Below are 24,014 nucleotides of genomic sequence, written 5' to 3'. Positions count from 1 at the left end.
AATCCGCCACAGGGAACTCAAACCAATTTGCGAGCGCAGCAGCGGGTGACGATTTAAGCTCAGGGTCGGTAATTGGTTAGAGTTTTTATTTATATATATAAAAATATACGCTGTAATTTAAAATAATTAAAAATTATTATTGTTATGTTATTTTAGTTTCCCCCCTTGCGCTTCGTCACTCTTATTTAAATTATATTATATTAAATTTAATTTACTAAGAAAAAACTGATTTTGTTTTTTTATTCCAACATCATATCATGAAAGTACAAAGTCAGGTACTTTGAAATTGTTATAAGGTTATTTTTTGGGGGGAAGAATAAAGGGTTGGTACAATTTCATATATTAGATTTCTTTTTCTTTTAGGGATTTTAAATTAAAAACATTTAATTTTACACATTAAGTCATTTTATATTTAAAACATAACTTAATCAAAATTAAGTAACAAAACAATATTGTTTACTATTTTATCAGATCTTAATTGGGTCTGGTTTGTTTTTAAACCTTTTCTGCACATTTGAAATTAATTAATAGCAGCAACCAAGGACATTTATTACTATATATTAATTATTTTAATTTAATTGTAATTAGGGAAAATACCCGCCTAAGTAACATAGTGTTTCAGGAAGACCATTTTTTTTCATATATTTTATCGTTTAAATACAAAGGTGGGAATTCATTTTAGTCGAAGTCTTTTGGTTTTTTTACTTTTGCAAATTCAATTTTGGTAGTAAAATTATGGGAATTTATGGTTTTTATTCCCCCTGATCCCTGATTGGATGTGACGTAATTAGACCACTATCTCGTGATTGGCTAAGGGGCAAAAGTTAACGAGACAATATTTTTAAGCACCTTGTAGTCGGACGTTTCAAAGGATGATTGGCCAAATTTTCTTATAATGATTTTTCTTTTTAATTAGTTTAGTTTAATGAAAAACCGTATGACTTCGACGTAGTTAAGTACTTGGGTTGGTTGTTTTATTTTAGTTTAGAGGGGTGGGGATTCAAAAAACTTTTTTTCACATTTCTTACTCTAAAAATTACATCGGGAAATTATCTACCGCTTGCATTTATTGCACCTTTGGAATCTATGATTTAAGGTTTTATACTCTGGCATTGTTTCTAATATAATGTAGTTTTTCTAAGTGATACTTTGAAACTACTTTACGAGATTTTGTGATTTTTTTTTTCTTAAACATATTTTTTGGGGCTAAATACTGATAAGTTTTGAATTGTCTCCAAACTGATCATAACTCTCTGCCTTTAGGCAAACCAAGAAGCGATATCTAGTTTACTAGGGAGCAGGTTTAAGATGCCTAAGTATTCGCGCGCCATAGTCCCAGTCCCCCTTTCAAAATACAAGGGGGGACGTAAACGGAGGCCGCCGGGCTATTTCGCCTCTCCTCTGTCGGAAAATACGTAATTTTCGTGATTCGCGTCGCGCTGACGTGAGTTTTCAAGAAGCAATGAGATGCTGTTGTAATTTAGAGGCAGGGATTAACTCCGGACCTACGTTTTGTAACGGCCATATCGCAAACGCGAAATGGCGTTACCCCTGGTAGGCCGTTGCTCCTCATAACGTTAAAATTAGCGAGCTTGGGGTGCCAGCGGAACGAGCATACGCTTGTAAAACTATCAGGGGGATCTAAGAAAGTCCTATTGCACCGCACAACTGTCCTCGTCGGGATCCCGACAGAGACTTAACCCCTTGACCAAAAGTCAAGGGGGAAGGAACTCCTAGACCCGACTCGAGACCCCGTGACTATAAAAGGAGGGACCGAGGGGACGAGAGACATCTTTATCTTTTGGCTGCTCACCGAAGAGAGGAAGCTCTGCTTTTTACCTTGTATTTTATTTTGTACTTTTTATTTTAAACTTTAAACGATGACTGGGTGAGTGAGAATAAATTATTGGTTGCTAAAACAGTGCTGTATTACTCTAGGGTAAGCCTACCAGTTTTGTAGGGCTTACAGTTTGGACTGGAGATAAAGCTAGAAATGTGGCGAATTTATAGCTTCTCCCTAGTAAATTAGATATCGCTTCTTGGCAAACTTCCCTCTAGAATAAATTCATCGGAGATTTCAATTCATTTGCTTTAATTAATATTCAGTAATAATTATAATGCTTGTATAAAGAGCATTTAGATTTTAATTTTTTGTTTTAGCTTCATTTCCGTTAACTATCTTATATATGTTTTTAATCTACCACTAACTATAACTTAAATATATCTAATATTAATTGTTGAGAAATTTTGGGGTCAACTTTCTAGGCCTACCGTGTTTTTGAGGTATAATATTTAATATATATATAATTTTTTTATTTATTTATGTATAATATATAAGAATTGAATGAAAATTTTTCATCTATAATTTAATTTTTTTTTTTAATCGACTTTTTTAATTTTCAATTTTTTCCCATAAATCGTGGTAGTAAAAATTGCATGATTTTTGAAAAATGGGCATTGATTAATTAGATTCTGGTCATTTTTTTAAAGAAGTTTTTCTCTGTTATCTGTCTTAAATGAACTTATTTTGAACTAAAATCGCGACCCTTTTGGTTCTCTATTTATAGGTCAAAATTAGTCCATTTTTAAAATAATTATCTGTTAATTGTTTAAAGTGGAAATATTGTATTTTCTGCGCGTTTAAATTTAAAGGGATAGTAGTATGTAAATCGATCTCGTTATATTTTAGATTGAAACAATTTTTTTAATACAATGTAGAAAAACCTTTGTATATATTTCTCGTGTTTTGAGAAATAACTATTATAAAAATTTTCCGATTTATATAATCGTTGGCGACGTACATCCCAAGAAATCAACACAATTATGACGTCATGTGGTTGCTTCTGTTATTAATGCAAGATGGAGAATTAACCTTAGTTTCGAGATACGGATCTTTTTTGCCAGAATGTAGCACAGTTATGACGTCAAATTGTCTATTTTTTCCATTTTCCAAATAACAAAATTAACTCATTGGGCTTAATTTTTTTTACATTTCCAAGTATTTAAATGTCGAAATTAAACGCTACCATCCCTTTAAGGACTACGTAATCTCGTTAAGAATAGTTCCTCGATGTTTTGCGTTAATTGTTAATTTATCTTTTTTTAACTTAATTATTTGGTATAATTTAAGTACATTTTTTATAAGTACTATACAAAACGTTGTATTAAACGTTTCAGCGCTGTGTTTTATTAACTGTTAAGTGTTTCCTGTTGAAATTTAACCAAAGTGATGCGGAGTATTTGATTTTAACGATCAAATTCGATGGGTTTTTAATATTAATTTTAGCTTAGTATTATGTCACATAGTGACTACAGATTTTCATAGACTCTAGCTTGATCCCAAAGATTCGGGTTTGGCTGTGGGGGGAAAAGACGTTTTAGACGAAATTAGGCTTAGCGGAGTAGATTTTCAATGTTTAATTGTATGCTTTTCCAGGCCTACCATTGGTCGATTTTGTGGTGGCGGAAGAAATAGCGTCTGAAGTATTGGGTGTATCCTCATTGGCTTCCAAACTACTTCCGTATCCGGAGTTGGTTTCGAAACTCAACTTCCTTCGTGTCTCTCCTGTGACTCCGCCTTCTGATTGGTTGCGGTTGACCTTACGAAGGTTACGGAATCGACTTCTGATTGTCGAACTGTCAACTTTAGGTAAAGCCAAAATTGTAAGTCCATTGGTTTTTTATTCCTTCTTTTTTCAAAAACAAGTGCAATATGGTTGCAATACAATTACATACATGGGCTACTTATTTCTGAACTGAACGAATGTGACCTTGAACTTTGCGAGGCTGACCTCGTGCATTCTATAACCACGAGTTCTTTGCAGTGCTTGTGAGTGTTTATGCCGCATTCTTTTTTTAATTTAGGGTTAAATTAGGCTTAGCCATAAGAAATTTAAATATAAAACAGAAGATTACGAGTTGAAAGAAACGTACCTTTACACTTGTATCCTTGTTTAATTATGCCCCATAACTGAAATAAGTCAATAGAATTGTAATTAGGTCAAATTAAGATTAGGTAGAAGAAATTTTATATATAAGCCTACTTACCAATCCCGTGCAATGTCCGCAAAAAGTCGGTTTGAAGTATGTCGTTTCGTGGAAATTGTGCCTAAAACCCAACTTGAGCGCGTGACAATTTGATTGTAAAAAATATTGTTTCATTTCCGCCTTACTGATGCGTCCATCCCTGGAAAGATCCAAGTTGATTTTATCATTCATTTGTTAAATATGTCGTATAAATTAACGTTAGTCGTTGAAGACTTACTGGTCCATATCAATCTCGGAAAAGCTATCGATAAACGTGAAATTAATGGCTATGTGTTGAAAGTCTTTGAAAGTGATGAATCCATCTCGATTTTCATCGTAACGATTGTAAATGGCTTCGATAACGGAATGTAAGTGTCGTTCCAGAACCTCGTCGTCCACGCATGAATTGACATCTGCTACCCATTCCCCAAACATAACTGGTTTTGACGTTTGCGAGTTGGGCTACCAAAAAGAAAACACATTACGGCATAAATTACTTAAGTAAAATCCTAAAGAATACTTACCGAACTATTAACCCTTGGTTCCCTAGTCATGGACATTTCATAGATTTCGTCCTCCGTGTAGGCCTTGTCCAATGATAACTGTAAGATATCAAACAAATATAATCTTAGCGTTTCTTACGTCATATTGAACACAAAAAATAGGGTTTAAAAATACCTTGAGAGTATTGACCATATCGGTACTGACTATAATGTTAGGTGAAGAATTCTGCAGTTCCCATAATTCCTTGAATATTGCCGATAAATGTGCCACTTTTCGGAAGTTAATCATTCCGTTTTCCACCGTGTCCGGTAGAGCCACGTTCAGTGAGATAAGGTCCTTCATGTGAACCGCTCTGAAGTTGAAACGGAAGTTTTGAAAATTAAATGGTTTTAGGTTTAAGACAGTTTGAAAACTTACAGAACTGGAATACGAAAACCCTTGCTCTCGGACAAGAGTTTCCTGTAATTGCTAAAGTTTGAATTTGAGGATAATAACTCGTTCCAGTCGGTTAGGGCTTTCTTAGACTCTGCCGAAACAAACGCGTTTGTCTGACTTAATCTGGCAAGTGCGCTATGACTTAAACCACCCACAACGGCCATTAAAGTGTTGAAGTTGTTAGTTTCCAATAAACGCTGAAATAGCGCACTTTAAGTTATAGACCTCGTTACGAGGCGTAGCAATGTCTAGCTATTACCTTAGAGACTTGGACAAATTTTTCGATTATCTCCGCCCTTTGTTGCGGCGATTTGCTACGAAGTACCATGCATTGAATCCACTGCGTCATGCCATTGAATAGGCAAATGGAACGTTCAAGCTTGGGATTGTTCAGTGGGCTTTCCGTGTTGGCGTAAGCTTTGAAGTCAGTGAACTGCGACAAGTATTATACGTTAGCTAGCGGTTATAAGTAACCCGAATGATGCCTTACAGTTATCCGGCTCATAACTTTATGCTCTAAAAATGTCAAATGGTCGGCTAGTTCGTGCGGTTCTAAGAGATCCATGACTAGAGATTCCTTACGCGTGTGTGTTATGCTTGGGTTGCGGACTGATACGTTACGAGTCCATTGGTAAGACGGTCTGAAATGAACACAAAACGTTATCTTCATCCCCTTAACCGATGGAAATTGTAATCGTTCTTACATTTTGGAAATGTCTACCCTGTCGGCTAATTCTCCGAGACCCTTTTCGCGTAACGAATGTTGGAACGAATTCAAGATGGCCGTCAATGTCGAATTGAGGTCAAAGTGGATAGGAAAGTTGCAAATCCAGTACCTGAAACGTCAGTTATAATTAGTCGAGTCATTCCTTAATTAATTTTCTCTCGTAAAAAATTACCTGAAGGCGTGACAAACGCGGGACCTATACTGGTAAACTTCGCATTTGGACATTGCGTCTTTTGTGTGCCGGCAAAATGGTGGACAACTGAACATTTTATCGCAGCGCCAGAATGTATATTTAATTCAGTTAAGGTGGAAACGTTTATTTGGACACGATATAACAATTTAACAGCGCTTTGAAAAGGATATAAGTTAACCAATCTTTTGGCCAAACCCTCGGACGTGTCGAACCATTGATGCATTAATAGCATGACGCGGGGGAATTGATTCTCCTCTTCCTTGAACTGGCCATCCGGAGCTGTAAAAAGTATTTAAATAAAAACCCTTTGAAGTAATTGTACTCTTAAAAAGTGTTTACGAAAGGCTTGTATCATGAATTCGGCCAGTCCATCATTGGTGGCAGCTCTGATATAAAGTCCAGGTACTACGACACGATCCTCTTCCTCCAGTATCGCGTAGTTATTGTTGGCTGGTTTCAAGGCTCCCAAAGTTAGCGAAGAGAATGTTTTCAGGTGGTTGCCTAAGGATTATTATACCATCGCGGTGCGGGGTTAAATTTGCCGTCCCATTTGCGGTTAATAGCGGTATGGACTTACTTATATTAGTGACTGTTGAAGGAGGCATTTGGCAGGGCATGACTGTTAGGCCGTTGGTGGCCTCAACACTGACTCCTGAAGAATGTCGAGGAAGACTCATGATGGGATACTCGCATTTGTGTCCAATTTGGAAAGTGGAAGAGTCGCTTGACGAGCATGATGCTTTAAGTTAGTTTTATTTCGATGAAAGGCTATAGTAGACCTGTTTTTGGGGGAATATGAAATTCAATCCGTGAGGTTTTATTGAAATCTGAGCATAATTGAAAATCGTTTTCGACAGTGATTTTGGGGAGGGGGGGTTAAAATAACAGAATAATTTAGATATTCTCAAGTTTCGATAAACTTCAAAATAGTCATTGGTGGAAAGTTCAAAGTATTGCCCATTAACATTTTTACCTTAGTTATAACGAAATAACATCCGTTTCTAATGTATTAATATTTTTCCATTATATTATATATAAAAAATTATTTAGTTTAATGCACTTTATCATAACTATCTCAGTTTAATATTAACTCATAATATTATTCGAGAGACGCGATTTTCAGCTAGTTTACGCGGTGCTTATAATACCTTAACAAAAACGAAAAACTTTAAATTAAATTTTCGCGATGCAATTTACAATTCATTATCAAAAAATTAACTGATATCCGAATCAAAAATGATGTTCTTTGTAAACTCTTTCGCGGTGACGACGGTGGAACGGTAGTAGCGCGCGTTGCGTGTCATTTAAAACCCATTACCGGCAAAAGAAAAACATCATTTCCTTCATAGTAAAAAAAAAGAAAAAGAAAAAAAGCAAAACGAAAATTTTATATTACGCAAAAGTACGGAAACAAAACTAGGTCTCTCTATTTCTCTCTTAATAAAACCTTGGGGAAGAAAACGAAATTTTCTTAAGAAATTCCCGATGAACTTGTCTCGCTCGAGATTACATGTGGACTAAAACAACATTATTGCGGCACAAATAACGAACTAACGAAAATACCAAAAATTTATTTGAAAGAAAAAAAAATAGAAAAGTACAGGGACGAAAACTAAAACGTGGAAAACGCTTTATCATTTAGCGATCCCTTGGAAAAAAAAGAAAACGCTTGTGCGTTCTTTATTTTTCTGGAACGCGAGGCAAGACAAGTGCGTTTATTTTTAAAAGTCTCTTTGGAAAGACCCGAATCCGATATAAACAAGACGTCACATCAAAACTCCTCTAAACAACCCCACCCACCCCCACCCCTATTCCCGGATGAAATTATTATCTAATATTACAACGGGTTAGATAACGAAATAAATACATCGAAACGGAACTCATGATTATGTATATAGAAGTCAATAGGCTTTAAAATTATACTGACACTCTCTAAGCTTTCGATTGCTTTTGACATAAGAAAAATATCATTGTTGACGACGTCATGATGAAGTGAAGGAAGAGGGGAAAAATACGTTTTAACTTTGTAATAATTGCGCATTTTTTACAAAAGACTGGTCAACGCTAATAAGTTGCTCATTTTTTAATTGCATTCAAAAGGGACGCCATCACCATGATGATGCCTTGTATCCTAATTAAACGTATCAGGTTTTTGACTATATTGTGTCTATCGGATCGCTACATCTACGTGACCTACGTCACTATGAGACGTAATATTATGTTTTAATTGCTTTAATTTAGATTCTATTTTGAAGAAATTAGTTGTTTTTTTTTTCAAATGAAAACTCAACTTGATTTCTATTATTTGCAATAATCTCGCAAGTATGCACTTCAAATTTAATAAGTCTAACCTTTATTAGATATGGGTAACATTAAGCGTACATTCTTGCCATAATTTCATCATTAAAAACACCTAAATTAATTTAATTTTAATTCTGTTTCGACGTGCTTGGTCGCAAATTAAATCTCAACTGTTCTATAATGATTTGCAACATTCCTTCAACCAATTACAATTAAGAACTCCTCATAATGGCATTATAATAAATGAAGGTCCATAAAATTAATTAAACATATGTATAAAAAAAATCACCATCAAAATCAAACTTACCTATATCAATTATCAAAAATACAATAACAATTCATATCTGCCGTTCCTCGCAACGAACGCGTGACGAAACCCCGAAGTCAATTAGTAAAATTATTTCTAAATTAAACCGCACCGAATTAAGCGAAATATAATAGTAAGAATAATTATATATTTAAAATTCACTGAACCAGGAAGGCTATTAATGCAATAGCGAGAAGGGTTGTTTGGCGCTATGGCACGGTCCACGCGCGGGCGAGCGGGTGTTTACCGGGTCACTTAACGTAGGTTTCAAACAATAACTGCACGAAACTAAAACCACGCACAAATGAATTCTTAAAACATAGTCGAACGTCAGGTTACTTATAGTTCCTACGTCTCAGACACTAAAAACAACGCTCCCTTTGACATTCTTCTTTTTCTTTTCTTCTTTTTTTTTTTATTCACCCATTTCAGTTTTGCAGATCGATAAAAACCTTTAACTTTTATAGCTGATATAGTGGCTGGGTTCTGTTAACATCATCTTAACCGTAGAGATGCCGGGCTTGAAATTCGGATAGATTTTGACGGAACAATCCAATCTTACTGATGATACCCGCGGAAAATGTTAATCCAACTCGGAAAGAATGGATTTATTATTGTAGAAAATTAAACGTTGCGCGCTCCGATTATGTTTCTTTGGGGGGTTATTACGGTATAAAACCTTAGATAATAATGAACGGAGTATTACCCAGAACGCGAGAGCGAGGGTCTCTACCCAGCAGTGTGTGTGTGTGTGTGTGCTACTTTGGATGGAGCAATAGGAGGAGCATGGAGGAAACTGGGTTTTAGAGCTTTCCGGATCTCTCTCTCTCTCTCTCTCCGAATTTCTCTCCTCTTTCTCCTACACTTTTCCTCTCCTCTCCTCCGAGATCCGCGGTGGTGCTGCCTCCATTCGAGGAAGGATCTCTTATGAACTAGGAGTGTTACCTCCTGGAGTTGTAGTGTTTATGGGAAAATGGGGTCGATCATTCAAATGTTGTTGTGGTTTTTATTTATTCTTTTTATTTATTTATTTATTTATTGTTTTTGGAAAAACGACTGATACAAATCTGATAGGGTTTACAGGTTCCGTTTGCTTAATTAACTTACGAAATCTAATTGATTTTGTAATTAAAGTTTGCGTCGGTACGTGTAGGGACTTTCATGTATTGTTTACCTTTAATTAAGATATGGATATTGGGGTTTAATTGTGATATTGCAAGGTTCTAAAATTATTTATATGTATACTTTTAACTTAATAGCGAATTTACTCAATTGATAATTAACTTGAATCATTAAAAACGTTGGAAAAATTTTACCAGGAACATAATTATTCATTGCACGTAATTATTAGTAAGTAAGACTTTAATTGTCGTCGCACCATCATAGAGTCAAATAATTAGACTTTATATTTAGGATCATTTTCAATTATTTATTATTAAAATTTAGAGAGTGGATAAGGGATTGCGATACGACTGATGAGAAGTGCCTTTATTTACATTCCTGTCGTTTCAATCCTCTTTGGAATGGGCCCTGGGACTCTGGGAGTCTTGGCTCTAGCGTGTTTCTGCACCGAATCTGTACTGGCCCTTCCTTCTTCCCAAGTCGTTTCACTTGGGCGCCGGGGTCGTGTCGTTGAGCCCCAAAACTTTGGGGACGCATTCCCTTCCCTTCTTGAAGTATTGATTTCGTTTCTTCGGCCGGTGTTACGTCAAATGTGACGTCACATTCTCCTCCTTCTACAGCTCCACTCTATATTTAGGATTAGGGACCCCGTTAGCTTTATTACGTATTAACAAAACTATATAAACCCAAGGTTATCGCTCACGAATTAATCGCCTTCATTTATGACTGACCTTCTCTGTGTGAACCAATACGGGATAGACAAGGAAGAAGATACAGTTTCCTCTATTGGTTCTATCTATGAGGATTTACTGTACTTACGCATACTTATAGGAAATTATAGAAGCGACAGTTGGTCCCTCAATGATAATTAGAGATGCAGGAGTAGGAGGAGCTTGGATAAGTCGGGTGTATGAATGTTTCTGAATCCTTGTAAGGTTACGCTCGAAATTACTTGAATTTGGGTGAAGTATCATGAATTTTTGAAGCCTCGCATTGCGCTTAAAGTACTGACCAATTCAGTTGAATCAAGAAAACATAGAATCCAAACAGAAAACTCTTGTAATCCCGCGAAGATCCTTAAAGATGTGGGAGGAGCTTGTATAACATCCCTTTTATTGACGTCACTATGACCAAGCGTCATGAACTTACTAGAGAACCCGCCCACTTTCGGTTTAGACCGGGAGAGAATGATTCCCCTTGTGTTTTTTCCCAAGACACTTCCTTTTCATTTTATTTGATAACATCGTTGTTAATTTGCTTTTGGTATTATAGTTTAGGCGCGAGAATCCCCGGCGCGCGCCATTTTTATCAACCCTACTCACGCACCCGACACTCTGATTTCGAAACTAGCCAATCAAAAAGCGTTTTGGACTCCGAGTAATGGTTTAAAACTAGCTTGTGGTGGTGCTATTTTTGTACATACCAAAGTACAGAATCCAATCGAGTTGTTTTGTTATCAACGGATATTAGAAACTATTTAGAGCATTTAGGCATTTAGAATGATGGGTCATTTTTAATTACGTTTTCTATTCAATATGATTCCAGCTCTTTTTTTGTTTTTAATTTTTAAGGTTGACTTTAGTGAATGTTTCTGGTTACAAAATTTAACCAAATTCGTCGAAATTGGCAAGTTATTATAACCATAAGTTAATAAGATATGTTCCATAAGTTTGACACTGGTTACAAACTGGAGCTTGTCATGAAGTGACTTAGGTCATAGATTCTCGTAAAGCGACGCCTGGTGAGGCGCTGTCATAGGCTTAGTAATGCAGACTAAATAGGAAGATGGACTGTAAAACCGACTGTATAGTCAATTCTCGCTTGTCATTCTCGGACTAGCTCGAGCTGTAAGTCTAGCTAGTATAGGAAGAGTGTCATACTTATGGACAAAATCTTAAAAACTTTTGTTATAACTATTAAGTAATGTCGTAATAAATCATACCGTTAGTCAACAAAACCTTCCTTAATTGTGGACCGATTTGGACCCAAATTATCTCATTTAATGTTATTTAACTTTCTAGAAAATAGTTTAGACCTGCAGTTCACTTCCTCTTCAATTAGGAAATGACGCAAACTTTGCGGGTATAGAGGGAAGTTTAATAGGGTTTAATGTTTCTTATACTCTATATAGGGCGACGGAAATTGAAAAGTTGTGTTGTTTTTCCACGTATTTGTGTTTGTTTATTCCTGGAAAAGATGCATACATCAAATACTAGATAGAGAAGACTTAAAAAAGCTGTATACTGCCCAAAAAGGAGGGAGTTTTTCCGCGCGTTTTATCGAGATTGCTTTCGAACGATAGATGTTTCGATCGCGTTGGATCACGGATCTAACGGAACACAATAATATTCGTTTCATCACGAATACATTAAATCGTTACAAGAATATTGTATATCTCTGTAATTCAAGGATAACGAATTTTTCAAAGTAGAGCGTCGAGTGATAAAATCTTTTTCCAAATGAAAATTAAGGATTTCATAGAGGAATTGAATAAATTCATCCATCTAGTTTATTAATTTTCCTCGATAGTATCGAGAGGCGAGATTTTCGTAGAATTTTTTTTTCTTTGCATCGATTCCAATGATTTTTGCATTCGTTACTTCCTCGGCGGCGCCACTCTTGCCTGTCTAGATTTCACTGATTTCCTACCATTTCCGGGAAATAATCATCATTCTTTACTCACGAGCTATTTCCCGCGCTGCTACTTTGCGCTAGTCAGAACTTGATTTATTTTTAAATTGAATTTACAATGAAATTTTAAATTTAAAAAAGTTTCTATATAGAGACCAGCTTCGAGCTACTTATTTCCCTTACTTAGTATATTGTTCCCAGAAATTTAAAGTATCCTTGGTTCAACTAATTAACTAAATATCAACTCCGGTATAGATAACTAATTTAAAGAGTTGGCTTACTTAATTGATCGCGACCTTTTGAGTCAAAATATTAAGTGTACTGAAACTTCCTACATTACCAAATGCATTTACAATTAACGGAAAGTGATAGAGTACGTTTGAAGAAATAGAAAAAAAACTTCACGTTTATTTACTGAAAAATACATCATTTATATTTAAAAATTTTGAAAAATATGATTAAAGTAAAGTATTGAACTAAAAAATACGGTCGAGTTGTTGTTAAGAACAACTCTACCAAATAGCGCAAATGACTACGAAAAATACGAGGAAAATCAAGAAAGAAACGCGGTCAATCAGAGTGGCAACCAGCGGCCAGTTTTTGAAGTCGCCGCTACTTTTGCCCTCCATCATTGATGGACCACGGTTCGATCCGTCACCTGGTCGGCAAGAATTGACCACTAGGATTTTGATCGCCTTCGAATTGATCAGGGAACCGAGTGCCGATAATGATGGGCAATCGACACTCAAATTGACAATTGACAGAACCAGTAGTTCAATTAGAACAGCGGCCGACGTGAAGATAACCGACAGTTTTAAAGGTAAGACTGAAAGAAATGTAAGAAAAGGTGGAGATGGTTTTTCGTACAGGGTTTCGACTACTTACCAGCGTATGGAAGAGCCTTCAAACTTGGCGCCACCAACGTAGTTAGAATTAAAAGACCAATGTGGCCCATTAGGGCCACGAACCCAGGCAATAATTTACGACCACCTTCCGTCGCTGGAACCCAAAACATTGCGAGGACAAGTACTAAGAGTGTGTTCCTGACCATAGTAGTTGATACATGCCCTTCAGAACCTAAATAACGCCTTGTTTAACATCAAAGACCAAAACCTTTCTGAGCAGTATCTTGTACCTAATCGAGCCATGGTTATGTTGAAATTGATTGTGATATAAGGTTCGCCAGGACAACAGTCGTAGTACTTGGTTTCTCGGTCAACGGTCTTTCCCTTGAACTTCCAAGTTGGGTTATCATCGTGCAAGGCATCCTTAACGTCCGCCAACTCGGGTTGAAGGTCAATTTTGAAGCCGCTGTGCGTCCAAGAACCGATGGAGACCCTGCAGGTCTGCTCGTCGTACGGAAATTGACGGTAATCGAAATTGCCACACATGGACTTAACCGAAACTGGTGGTACCCACAAAACGATGCCCGAACTATAGACTAGCAAGGGTGCCCTCGATTTGATGGGTAGAAGATCACTTCCTTGTCTGCAAGACGATAAACGTCGATTTGGTAAAATCTTCGAATACCAATACCAAAGTTGTTAATTACCCTTGATAAAAGGCGAGGTCAGGTTTCCAAACTTCGTTCGGTGGTACGTGAAGGACTTCGATACCGTCATATGACGCTGGGTCCCATCGCAGAGACGAATCGTACCAGGTCTGTAAAACGAGAATTTACGTTTCCGTGAAATTAATATGAACTACGTATCTTACCATTTTTATGAAAGAATCGAAATGAATAAAGGCTTCCTTTTCATCCTGTAAGAATAAAACTTAATCAATACATACGCTGTTAAATTAATACTAATTAGCCATACCAATCCCGTAATAATGGTTAAAGTCATTCCAACTTTAACAGTGGTATTATCGGAATTAGATTTGCACGGTCGACTGAATGGATCGTAATCTCTTAACAAATCTTTCCTCAGTTGCGCCATAGCTTTGCTACCAGTTGCACCAGCTATGGTACTACACTCCGTATCCTCTACTGTAATCGAACAACAGTTATTAAAATAGTAATTAATTCATTTTAACTTTAATTTACTCGAATATAAGGCGAGGACCAAGAAAACGCTTAAAACTTGTCGCAACATCGTTGTTTTTCAAAGAGCGACTTTTCTAAATACTTGTCCTACGCGATTCTAAAATTGTCTCTGTGTTTTTTTGGGAGCGTGTATAAGTTTTGTTCCACTTAACTCTTCTTCCCCCATTAATAATTTAACTCCGGCAGTCGCCACTTGAAAACTGTCAGGGTCGTGACATATCCTTTTGAGAAGAATTTGTTTAACATTTTATCTCTCATACCACTCGCTACAAAAAGTTAAGTTTGCGGAGAATAGAGTTGCCAAAATGGCCAATTGACGGCAATGGGGAGGATCTACGGATGGTGTGACAGATTCCCTTCCCTAAATCATTCGCAACCACGCTTGGGCCCGCGGTCAGACTAACGCTCGGTTAAGGACCACGCTTTGGTTACGTGTCGCAAAGAAAGAGTAACTTAAATTGATTATAGCTCGCCAGTCTAATTTGTTAAACATCTTTTTCAATAGGGGTGTTATAAATTTTTCAATTTTGTTTTGATTTTTTTTTTCGCGGCGATTGTTATGTCATTAAATCTAAATTCGATAGAGTAAGATTTGTACTTCGGTCGTTTCCTTCGGCCTTCAATGGAATGGTTTCAAAGAAAACTAATAAAACATCCAGAATTCATCATTGAGTAACAGACTTTGTAATTTTGAAAAGGATGAGCTAAGAAACCATTTTAAGAGCCGAGAACAGTGGAATACATTTTTTTCACCAACTCGTCTGTGCTGTGAAATTTAGCATGGCCATGATATTTTTGTGTGTTTGTGTTTTTTCTAGGTAACAGGGCGACAAAGTTCGCAGACCTGTCGTGTTATTGCATAGCGTTGCTATGTCGTTAAGCCGTAACAATCTCGGCCAGGATGCGATTATTTCGGATGTAATTGAATGTGACTGGTCAGGAAGTTTACTTGGGTGGTGACGGAAGGGTACGTGTTATGGACACGGGACAGGCGGTGAATATATGGTGGGAGTGCCGCCATGTGTCCTTTTCCCTCAATCTTTGTTGAACAGAATCTTGGCTTACTGGAGTGCGCCACACTCCCAGCATAGCCATGATATGCTAAAATATTAATACGCCTTGCTCATGCCATTGTGGTTTGCTTCTCCGCAAAGTGTCATCTTCCCTTTGAAATTAACCAATACCGGTTTTTTTTTGTGAACAAATGGCATGGGAGACGTCACATTATGCCTTCTGAGATAACTCTAGCTAAATTTTCCTAAAAAGCATCGCTTGTTCGGATTTCGTAGGCCTAAATGTCTATTTACAAAATCGCGCATTAAATTGATCATTACGCGAGTAACGAGACTTCAATTTCTGTCTTGGAGCAGAGAAGTGAGATGGAGTAGAAATGTTTGTGCGCAATATGCGGCAATGAAAGTCTCCCATTTAAAAAAAGAAACTTGTTCTCATCAATTAGCCTATATTAAGACACATAGGCCATCGTTGACGTTTATGTACTATATGACTCTACCAAAACACCGAGGATGTTGGGAAAACATTTACACTCCATCTCACCTAATTCCTCCAAGCTCCTGTAACAAACCCATCGCCGATAACCTGAGTTACGTCGTCTGCTTTCAAAAAACTCAAACCAGTCAAACCGCTTGTGGCTTCGTGTTCGTCTGTCATTCCTTTTTGGGGACCTTGACAAGTTGACAACCGAGATATTTATTGCTATTTCTATTTTATTTGTTCGATAATTACTATTTAAACTAAAATTTAAAGATGATTTCTAAGCTTTTAGACGCTTTAAACAAAGGTGCGAGTCTTCACCCTAAAATTATCGATAAAGAAATACAATATGGAACCGCTGGATTTAGAACCAAGTAAGTTTTTCTAGGCCAACCAAACCTGCTCTCTCCAAATGACTCCCAAAATGTTTAATGTCGTAAATTAAACAAACTAACATATTTATATAATTTCTAGGGCTTCTGATCTGGATTCTGTTGTATTTCGTATGGGTTTAGTGGCAGCTTTACGTTCCATGTCAGTAAATGGTGCAGCTATCGGTGTAATGATCACTGCTTCCCATAATCCTGAGGAAGATAATGGTTTAAAATTAATTGACCCTATGGGTGAAATGTTAGAGACAGCGTGGGAAAAGAGTGCAACCTTACTGGCGAATGTATCGTAAGTTAATTTAGGCCTAATTTTAAAGAGACAAACTTAATAATATTTAAAAAAAAACCAGTGATGAAGACATTCCAATGACATTAGAGAAAATTGTGAAGGAATATTATATTGGTTTAAGCGAAAAATCTGTAGTTTATGTTGCATGCGATACGAGACCAAGCAGTCCAGCGTTAGTTAAAGCTGTTTTAGATGGCACCAAGGCCTTAAATGCTGAAGCGATAGATTTTGGGTTATTAGCAACACCCCAACTTCATTATATGGTTCGTTGTACTAATACTGATGGAAAATATGGCCAACCAACGGAAGAAGGATACTTTACAAAAATATGCACTGCATTCCATAATTTGTGCCTTAAAGCTCCTGTTGAGGGGAATTACACACCCAAAGTTTTAATTGATGGTGCTAACGGTATCGGAGCCAATAAGGCTAAACTGCTAAAAGAAAAAATTAAAGATCATTTAGAGATTGAGTTATTTAATGATGGGTCTTCTGGAAAACTTAACTATTTGGTTAGTTAAGTTTAGCTAATTTTATATAATTAGTTAAATAATTATGTTATAAATTTTGTACAAATAGTGTGGTGCAGATTACGTTAAAATTGCTCAAAAACCCCCAGAAGGTTTAAAATCATCTCCTTATGACCGGTGCCTATCCTTTGACGGGGATGCCGATAGAATTATTTATTTTTATCTTGATGGCCATGAAAAATTTCATATGCTCGATGGTGACAAAATATCAGCCTTATTCATGAAGTTTCTTCAAGATTTACTTTACAAAACTGGTCTTTCATTGGATGTTGTGGTTGTGCAAACTGCTTATGCTAATGGCAATTCTACTAAATATATCACTGAAGAATTGGTAAAGAATTAGGAAGCGAACTTGAAAAAAGATACATTGTTCGGAGACTAGGAGGATTGATACCATTTACACCAGGAGGTCAGGGTGCTTGGTGAACAAAATGCAGCACCAAAGAGCCTGGTCTCCTGGTGTAAATGGTATCAATCCTCCTAGTCTGAAAGATACGTATTATTGAAGCTAATTATTTTAGAAAGTTCCGGTGGCTTTTGTACCAACTGGTGTGAAACATTTACACCATCGAGCCCAAGAGGCCGACATTGGTGTCTATTTTGAAGCAAATGGCCATGGTACTGTTGTCTTTAGTGACAATGCCATCAACCAAATTACAGAATTATCTAAAGGTTCCGAGTAAGTCATCAATTAAGGACAGTTACCTTTAATTATTAATTATAATTTAGTGTTTTTTCCAGTGGACCACAAATTGAAGCTGCTAAAACTCTTTTAGACGTTATTGACGTCATAAACCAAGTTGGTTCAACTTCAAATTAATTTGGGTTCAACTTAAACGAGGGAAAATGAATATATATTTTTAATTATAATTTCAGACTGTTGGTGATGCCATTTCGGATATGTTATTAGTAGAAACTGTTTTACGTTTCAATAAGTGGTCTGTTAAAAACTGGGATGAAATGTATAGAGATCTACCCAATAGACAAGTTAAAGTCACTGTTAAAGACCGGTCCGCTATTTCTACAACTGATGCTGAAAGAAAATGCGTCACCCCTCCTGGTTTACAAGAAAAAATAGACCAATTAGTAAGTGGTTACAAAGATGGAAGGTCTTTTGTTAGACCATCTGGAACTGAAGATATTATTAGAATTTATGCTGAAGCTGCATCACAAGTGAGACCTATCTTTGTAATTAATGAAGGGGAACACAATTTAATTAATTAATTGATTTAATTAATTAAAATTATAGGCTGACGCGGATGCTCTAGCGAAGGCAGTATCTCAAGCTGTTTTTGAGCTTGCAGGTGGTGTTGGTACGCCACCCTGAGAAATGAATTGAACTTGAAAAGTTATAAATATACATCCACAAAATTATGCCACAATTTGTTTATAAAATTTAATGTAACTTAAATTAATTAAATGATCTATTTTTGCTAGTTAATTTACAGATTTTATTCATTTTCATACAATAATATCAATTATACTTTTTTTTATTTTACAAAATGGGCTATTTTTTAAGGAGGGGGCGCGTTTTGTTGAAAATTGATGCTATATCCTCCAGAATTCGGGTCTTGAATCAAATTAAAGTTATTAGTGGATAAACCAAATGGTTTTAAAACCATATTTCCTAATTCTTTTAGTTTTCCCAGCATTTCAGTCTTCAGTTTTTCATTCCGATCTTTTATTTCTTCTGGCAAAGTCTGTTTAAAATAAATATTTATTTAGTTAAATTTATTTTTGGTCTATTCTCTATTTCAATAGGCTTGTAACGAACCAATTTCTACGATCCGTACTTTTAAGCTAATTCGCGGGGTAGAGCATACATCGTGCTATAAAGGCCAATAGGTAATAATTAAAGAATACTTTACGTCCTTTAGTATATCCTTTATTCATAACATTGAACTCCCTTATTCCTATGGGGATGTGTTGTCCATCTCCGTGACCCGGATACCGCTAACTGCGTCTAATCCATGCCGCGCCTAACTGAAGGTTGACCCGGCCTTATATACTATCTAAGCGGGTACGTGTGGGGTCAAAGTTCGGGTCACAAACGGTACCTGGCGCCATCTGGCGGTGGTCGTTACATATTCCCCCCAACACATTCCCATAGGATAAGTATACATAAATACTTTTAAAAGGTTACAATCGTTAATGATAATAAATATAACAAAATATAATTTCAAGTAACAAAACTAGTTTAGAATTTAAAATGTAGTATAGTGATTGAGTTTTTAAAAATTGGTCGACATCCATGTTCTTATCGACTCCAACGTCTCTCCTCGAGCCTGTATCGCTTGGGATACTATGCGAACATCCGTTATCGTCTGTCGGGCTTGCGTATAACACGTCGGCTTCTTGGACGGTACTCGAGCAACATACTGCCGCTGTCGATGCTGCTTCCAGGGCGCTTGACACGGCCCCCCTTCGAAGGAGGGTAACGGACCCTTGGAATACAAGTCCTTCCGTGGTTCTGCATTCGGCAGCCTGCGATGTAGGCAACTCCTCCGGCGGTTCAGGTTGTGGTAAGGTATTCGGTCCCTATTATGCTGACGAAATCCTCCGATGTCGGAAAGTGCTGACTTCCCCAGGAGTTCCGATGCATTAGACACCATTGATGAAAGGGACCGGTGATATTCCTCCAAAACGACCCGGAGTTGTTTGCGCAGGGCCTTTGCTGCTTGCTTAGGGGCGGAAGGTACTTGTAACATGCTAGTTTTTGTACTCACGTCCTTTTGTGGAGACTTGATCGGCTTCTTTGAGGCTAAACTTCCATTGGTTGGCACCGTAGTTAGAAGTGGCTGGTCTGTCAGTTGAGCCGCTGGCTTACTGGCTAAGGCAGTGGGGCTCAATATTCCTGTAGACACGGCGCCCACTGTTGAGGGATTGAGGACATGGTGACAGTACGGGCATTCCCCCGGACCTGAGATCGATCCTATGGCTTTCGTTGGAGCCGGGACGGGGGCATAGCTTTTCCACCGTCTCCTCAATTCCACCAATACATCGTGAGATTGATACGTAAGGAATTGACGTATCGCATAACCAAGGACGAACATCATAGGAATATAGTCCATAACGTTATAGGCTTCCTCGCCCAATAATGCAGGTTCCGTCGTCATAGTCATTCTTCCCCCAGTATGAGGAGGTGTGTACTGCGTTGTATCCCGCAAGTGAAACGTCAAAAGCTAGTGGATGAACACGAGCCACGCGTAAATCGGCCCTCACTTGTTGAACGTAAGGGGAGTAGGCGAGTTAGGCACAAACTAGGCTTAGCTAGAAGGACGGCAATTACGGTAAAGTCCGGTACGGTAAAACGTAGACAGCGGTAATTAATTACGTTCGCCGAGGCTTAATGACGTTCCCCCCATGGGCCACCATATGTAACGAACCAATTTCTACGATCCGTACTTTTAAGCTAATTCGCGGGGTAGAGCATACATCGTGCTATAAAGGCCAATAGGTAATAATTAAAGAATACTTTACGTCCTTTAGTATATCCTTTATTCATAACATTGAACTCCCTTATTCCTATGGGGATGTGTTGTCCATCTCCGTGACCCGGATACAGTGATGGGCGCGCTCCTTAAAGCTCCGCTCACTAGGAGTATTTTGAGAGATGAGTAGATAGTTTTTTTCTACATGTGAGAGGAGCGTGAGAGGAGAGGGGTAAAATTTCATAATGGAACGGAGTTGGAGATGAGAGTGCTATTTTTTGGAGTTCCAAGAGATGAGTTGCGACGAGTCCAAATGTTTGAGAACTCCTGGAGTTGAGTTGAAGATGAGTGCCAAATATTTAAAACCAGAATAGGTGAACTCTTGTGAGCGGTATTTCTTTTGTACACCCGAGATATGAGATTTTCCTTTGCTACAATTATTAATGGCTCAATGAGTTGAGTTTAACGTGAGCTGCTATTATTTGCAACTGCATGAAATGATTAACGGGGGAACAGAAATTTTTTGGAGCTCCAAGAGATGAAATTTTGCTGAGCAGCAATATTTGGAGCTCTCAGAGATGAGGTTTTGGTGAGCAGCAATTGTTCGGAGCTCCAAGAGATGAGTTTGTGGCGAGTAAAAATAAATTTGGACCTCCAAGAAATGATATTTTTGTGAGTGGCAATGACTTGGAACTCCGAAAAATGGGTCTTTGGTGAGGGAACTATTTTGCGGCTTCAAGAGATGAGGTTTAGGTGAGTGTCCCTGTAATTGGAACTCCAGATTCCTAGGAGTACTGAATACTTTGGTTCAAAATTCTCATTCCCACACTTGATTAAGGCAGGAAAGTAATTTTCAGTGTTAAATGAAGGCTTATACAGGGTGTTACTGATTTGTCCGCCATAAATTAAATGCTGTGTTCGAGATATTGGGGTCTGCAATTATGTTACTGAGATATATGGGCCATAAAATATTGACCCCAATTTCCCGCAAAACCATGGGAAAAGTTAGAAATGTTGATTAGTCTTTCGTTTATGAGAGACTTATCGGAAGTAATTATAAAAAGTAATAAGCAAAAAAGACGGAAAACAGTTTGGGGAAAATTTTAGACATAATAATATCATAAATGAGATGAGATGAATGGTGGTACATAGAGAATTTCATAAATGAGATACAACAGGCGGTTATACTTAGAGATGTGAAATTACCGTAATTTTTAAAAACGGTAATTTACCGGGTAAATTACCGATAAATTACCGGTAATTTACCGATTGAAATTTAGGGAAAACAAAAATTACCGTTCAGCCGGTAATTTTTGGTAATTTATATTGCCCCTTACTTACAATCCATTACTTTATACAACGTTTAATTGTGAGCACTATCTTGACTGCTTTACACGTATTTGCGGCTTTTGCTACCAAGACGGCAGCCGTGGCCTTTCTAATCTGAACTCTAACTAAATATTTATTAAAAGACTAATTTGTAGTGCAACTTTGTAAGTACTGGCTAGCGAGTAGCGCCTAGTGAGTCATTTTGCAAGTAAGCACAGAAATAATTGATCGCTTAAGTGTAAAATGAAGTGTTAAGGCGCAATTAAAATGTTTGGTAATTTACCACGGTAATTTACCGGTAAATTACCATTGTAAAATTATGGTAAGATATAAAACGGTAATTTATGCGGTATTTGGTAAATTACCGGTAATTTACGGACGGTAAATTACCGACTCACATTTCTAGTTATACTGTTCAAATTTTTAATTGAGAAGAGTACCAACACGATTACAATTTTAAAATGAGATGAGATGAGCTTTGAAAAGAGCTCATTAATATGAGCTTTGACAATGAGTCGAGCGGTAAAATATATGAAGAACTCCAGAAATAAATGAAAAGAAAAAAAAGAGAAGCCTTAAAATTTTAATGAGATGATATTTGGTATTGAATTGAGAGCGAAATATGAGATGAGCGTCATAAGCTATTGAGTTCACAAAAACCATAAAGAGAGGTGAGCTTCGAGTATCGAAAAAACCAGTTGAAATGAGATGAGATGAAACCCATAAATTCCTTGTGGAAATGTGCCCAATAATTGAGAGCTGACGGACTTGGTTTATGGAAGAGCGGAGAGCACTGTGAGCTCGCCATATTTTTTTGTGTCAGTGTGAGGCGAGAGCTTTTTGTGCCATTTATTTACTAGAGTAATTGAGCAGAGAGCAGCGCCATCTTGGAGAACACGCACATATTATTTTATGAGAGGAGAGGCTATGACAAATATATTGTAAAAGAAAGCGGAGAAGAGTAGCTACTCTTTTTCGCAAAACCAAAAGTGAGCGAGAGCTGAGAGCTCCTACTCTCTGAGTAAATACTCGTGAGCGTGAGCGTGAGAAAATGAAAAATCAGGAAAATGCCCATCACTGCGGCCGGATACCGCTAACTGCGTCTAATCCATGCCGCGCCTAACTGAAGGTTGACCCGGCCTTATATACTATCTAAGCGGGTACGTGTGGGGTCAAAGTTCGGGTCACAAACGGTACCTGGCGCCATCTGGCGGTGGTCGTTACAGGCTTAGTGTTGAAATTATATCTCTTACTAATACAGCTTGTCTGGCTTCTAGAATATTAGGATCCAATTCCAAAACTCTTTGATAATCGGCTAATGATTCATCTAGTTTTTCAGCTTCCCTATATAGTTGAGCTCTACGTAAAACGGCTTTTAAATAATTAGGGTTTAGTTCAAGGGCTTTGGAGCAGTCCATAATAGCTTCATCTTTTTTCTCCTATAATAAGTTAAGTTTTAATTAGGTTAATTAATAGGTCAGGTAAGTAAAGACTTACTAGTTTCACTCTACATGCTGCTCTATTTGAATACATTATGGATCTTTCGTTAGTATAACTTAATGGGCATGTTTTGAGAGCGTTTGTGTAGAAGGTCAGGGCCTCTTTGAAATTTTTTTCCTTAAACATTTTGTTCCCTTCTTCCTTTAATCTGTGAGCCTCATCTTTCCTCAACTAAAGATAAGAAGATATAAATTAATTAGGCTTAGCTATGTCTATCATATAAAATAAAGCCTACAATTTTATCTTCTTCTGTTAAACTTATTTCTTTTTCTTTAAGATCCTCGTCATCTACGTCACTGAAGAATTCCTCCTCACTCTCAGTGTCTTCAGTTTCCTCAGCTAAAGGGTCAGGAATTTCCTTTGCATCTTCCCCATTAGAGACCTCACTTGGCATGGACATCGCGGCTTCATTTATCATAGTATGTTCTAAATCTTTGGTTATTTCATTTACAATATCCTCGTTAGATTTTATCTTTTGACCCTCTTTAACTTTGGCAACGGGTTCGTAAGTGCTTTTAGAACACTTAGTAGTATCGCTTTCAGTTTTAGTATCAGGATCTTTCGCGTCTTTACTAGCCATTTTCACTAAGCCTTGGTTTAAGAATTGCTAAAGCGTGTCAGTAGCTCTTATTTACAAATATCGGGTTGCAAAATTTTAGCTTACATTAATTCCTGGGTTTAAAATTTTAATTTTTAACTATCGAACGCCGAAATTGAGAAATATTTATGTCATTTAAACCTAAATGTCATAATAACGAG

The 24,014-nt window shown here is 37.2% G+C and overlaps 4 protein-coding genes across 14 annotated transcripts; 1 reads left to right on the top strand and 3 right to left on the bottom strand.

Annotated features, from left to right (window-relative positions):
• Positions 1 to 222: 222 nt before the first annotated feature.
• LOC149623782 (RAS guanyl-releasing protein 2-B-like) lies at positions 223 to 9,248 on the bottom strand. Of its 7 annotated transcripts, none has more exons than XM_089853035.1 (17): positions 8,494 to 9,248; positions 6,463 to 6,664; positions 6,225 to 6,386; positions 6,056 to 6,164; positions 5,865 to 5,978; positions 5,670 to 5,801; positions 5,456 to 5,606; positions 5,225 to 5,398; positions 4,948 to 5,162; positions 4,705 to 4,882; positions 4,551 to 4,628; positions 4,265 to 4,488; positions 4,048 to 4,186; positions 3,934 to 3,970; positions 3,736 to 3,849; positions 3,443 to 3,643; positions 223 to 3,357 (listed from the first exon to the last, which is right to left on the bottom strand). In XM_089853035.1, exons 2-17 carry the CDS (start codon positions 6,560 to 6,562, stop codon positions 3,329 to 3,331), a joined length of 2,157 nt encoding a protein of 718 aa, XP_089709161.1. In that variant the 5' UTR covers positions 6,563 to 6,664; positions 8,494 to 9,248; the 3' UTR covers positions 223 to 3,328. The 7 variants fall into 7 exon arrangements, with proteins under 7 accessions (XP_089709161.1, XP_089709162.1, XP_089709158.1 ...); XM_089853036.1 differs by lacking the exon at positions 8,494 to 9,248 and adding an exon at positions 7,449 to 7,601; XM_089853032.1 differs by lacking the exon at positions 8,494 to 9,248 and adding an exon at positions 6,859 to 7,597.
• On the top strand, positions 3,526 to 18,436 carry nst (phosphoglucomutase 3-like protein nst). Of its 3 annotated transcripts, none has more exons than XM_089853039.1 (9): positions 3,526 to 3,663; positions 15,112 to 16,161; positions 16,262 to 16,465; positions 16,527 to 16,977; positions 17,045 to 17,326; positions 17,517 to 17,674; positions 17,737 to 17,794; positions 17,872 to 18,168; positions 18,245 to 18,436. In XM_089853039.1, exons 2-9 carry the CDS (start codon positions 16,061 to 16,063, stop codon positions 18,320 to 18,322), a joined length of 1,629 nt encoding a protein of 542 aa, XP_089709165.1. In that variant the 5' UTR covers positions 3,526 to 3,663; positions 15,112 to 16,060; the 3' UTR covers positions 18,323 to 18,436. The 3 variants fall into 3 exon arrangements, with proteins under 3 accessions (XP_089709165.1, XP_089709163.1, XP_089709164.1); XM_089853037.1 differs by having other exon boundaries at positions 17,725 to 17,794; XM_089853038.1 differs by lacking the exon at positions 3,526 to 3,663 and adding an exon at positions 3,706 to 3,829 and having other exon boundaries at positions 17,725 to 17,794.
• Positions 12,656 to 15,113, bottom strand: LOC149623781 (acetylcholine receptor subunit alpha-type acr-16-like). Of its 2 annotated transcripts, none has more exons than XM_089853043.1 (7): positions 14,294 to 15,113; positions 14,067 to 14,236; positions 13,963 to 14,007; positions 13,799 to 13,908; positions 13,382 to 13,734; positions 13,132 to 13,323; positions 12,656 to 13,072 (listed from the first exon to the last, which is right to left on the bottom strand). In XM_089853043.1, exons 1-7 carry the CDS (start codon positions 14,340 to 14,342, stop codon positions 12,759 to 12,761), a joined length of 1,233 nt encoding a protein of 410 aa, XP_089709169.1. In that variant the 5' UTR covers positions 14,343 to 15,113; the 3' UTR covers positions 12,656 to 12,758. The 2 variants fall into 2 exon arrangements, with proteins under 2 accessions (XP_089709169.1, XP_089709170.1); XM_089853044.1 differs by having other exon boundaries at positions 14,067 to 14,233.
• On the bottom strand, positions 18,423 to 23,835 carry LOC149623779 (tetratricopeptide repeat protein 1-like). Of its 2 annotated transcripts, none has more exons than XM_089853046.1 (4): positions 23,491 to 23,835; positions 23,253 to 23,426; positions 23,009 to 23,194; positions 18,423 to 18,695 (listed from the first exon to the last, which is right to left on the bottom strand). In XM_089853046.1, exons 1-4 carry the CDS (start codon positions 23,833 to 23,835, stop codon positions 18,510 to 18,512), a joined length of 891 nt encoding a protein of 296 aa, XP_089709172.1. In that variant the 3' UTR covers positions 18,423 to 18,509. The 2 variants fall into 2 exon arrangements, with proteins under 2 accessions (XP_089709172.1, XP_089709173.1); XM_089853047.1 differs by lacking the exon at positions 18,423 to 18,695 and adding an exon at positions 18,730 to 18,756 and having other exon boundaries at positions 22,982 to 23,194.
• Between the last annotated feature and the right edge of the window lie 179 nt (positions 23,836 to 24,014).

The sequence above is a fragment of the Phalangium opilio genome, unplaced genomic scaffold, assembly GCF_054372755.1.
Source record: "Phalangium opilio isolate 3A_F unplaced genomic scaffold, DU_Popi_V2 ptg000113l_1, whole genome shotgun sequence".
NCBI classification, from domain to species: domain Eukaryota; kingdom Metazoa; phylum Arthropoda; class Arachnida; order Opiliones; family Phalangiidae; genus Phalangium; species Phalangium opilio.
This window is presented reverse-complemented; position numbering and strand designations above follow the sequence as displayed.

Excerpts from the sequence above, each read along its gene's own strand:
- LOC149623782 (XM_089853035.1), bottom strand. The coding sequence starts at position 6,562 with ATGAGTCTTCCTCGACATTCTTCAGGAGTCAGTGTTGAGGCCACCAAC. Across the intron at positions 5,399-5,455 it reads AAGTTATGAGCCGGATAACT|TTCACTGACTTCAAAGCTTA; the intron begins GTAAGGCATCAT and ends TACTTGTCGCAG. Across the intron at positions 4,883-4,947 it reads GGTTTTCGTATTCCAGTTCT|AGCGGTTCACATGAAGGACC; the intron begins GTAAGTTTTCAA and ends TTTCAACTTCAG.
- LOC149623781 (XM_089853043.1), bottom strand. The coding sequence starts at position 14,342 with ATGTTGCGACAAGTTTTAAGCGTTTTCTTGGTCCTCGCCTTATATTCG. Across the intron at positions 14,008-14,066 it reads TAACCATTATTACGGGATTG|GATGAAAAGGAAGCCTTTAT; the intron begins GTATGGCTAATT and ends TTATTCTTACAG. Across the intron at positions 13,735-13,798 it reads GACCTCGCCTTTTATCAAGG|ACAAGGAAGTGATCTTCTAC; the intron begins GTAATTAACAAC and ends ATCGTCTTGCAG.
- nst (XM_089853037.1), top strand. The coding sequence starts at position 16,061 with ATGATTTCTAAGCTTTTAGACGCTTTAAACAAAGGTGCGAGTCTTCAC. Across the intron at positions 17,327-17,516 it reads AATATATCACTGAAGAATTG|AAAGTTCCGGTGGCTTTTGT; the intron begins GTAAAGAATTAG and ends TAATTATTTTAG. Across the intron at positions 17,675-17,724 it reads GAATTATCTAAAGGTTCCGA|TGTTTTTTCCAGTGGACCAC; the intron begins GTAAGTCATCAA and ends ATTATAATTTAG.
- LOC149623779 (XM_089853046.1), bottom strand. The coding sequence starts at position 23,835 with ATGGCTAGTAAAGACGCGAAAGATCCTGATACTAAAACTGAAAGCGAT. Across the intron at positions 23,427-23,490 it reads TAACAGAAGAAGATAAAATT|TTGAGGAAAGATGAGGCTCA; the intron begins GTAGGCTTTATT and ends TCTTATCTTTAG. Across the intron at positions 18,696-23,008 it reads AAGCCAGACAAGCTGTATTA|ACTTTGCCAGAAGAAATAAA; the intron begins GTAAGAGATATA and ends TATTTTAAACAG.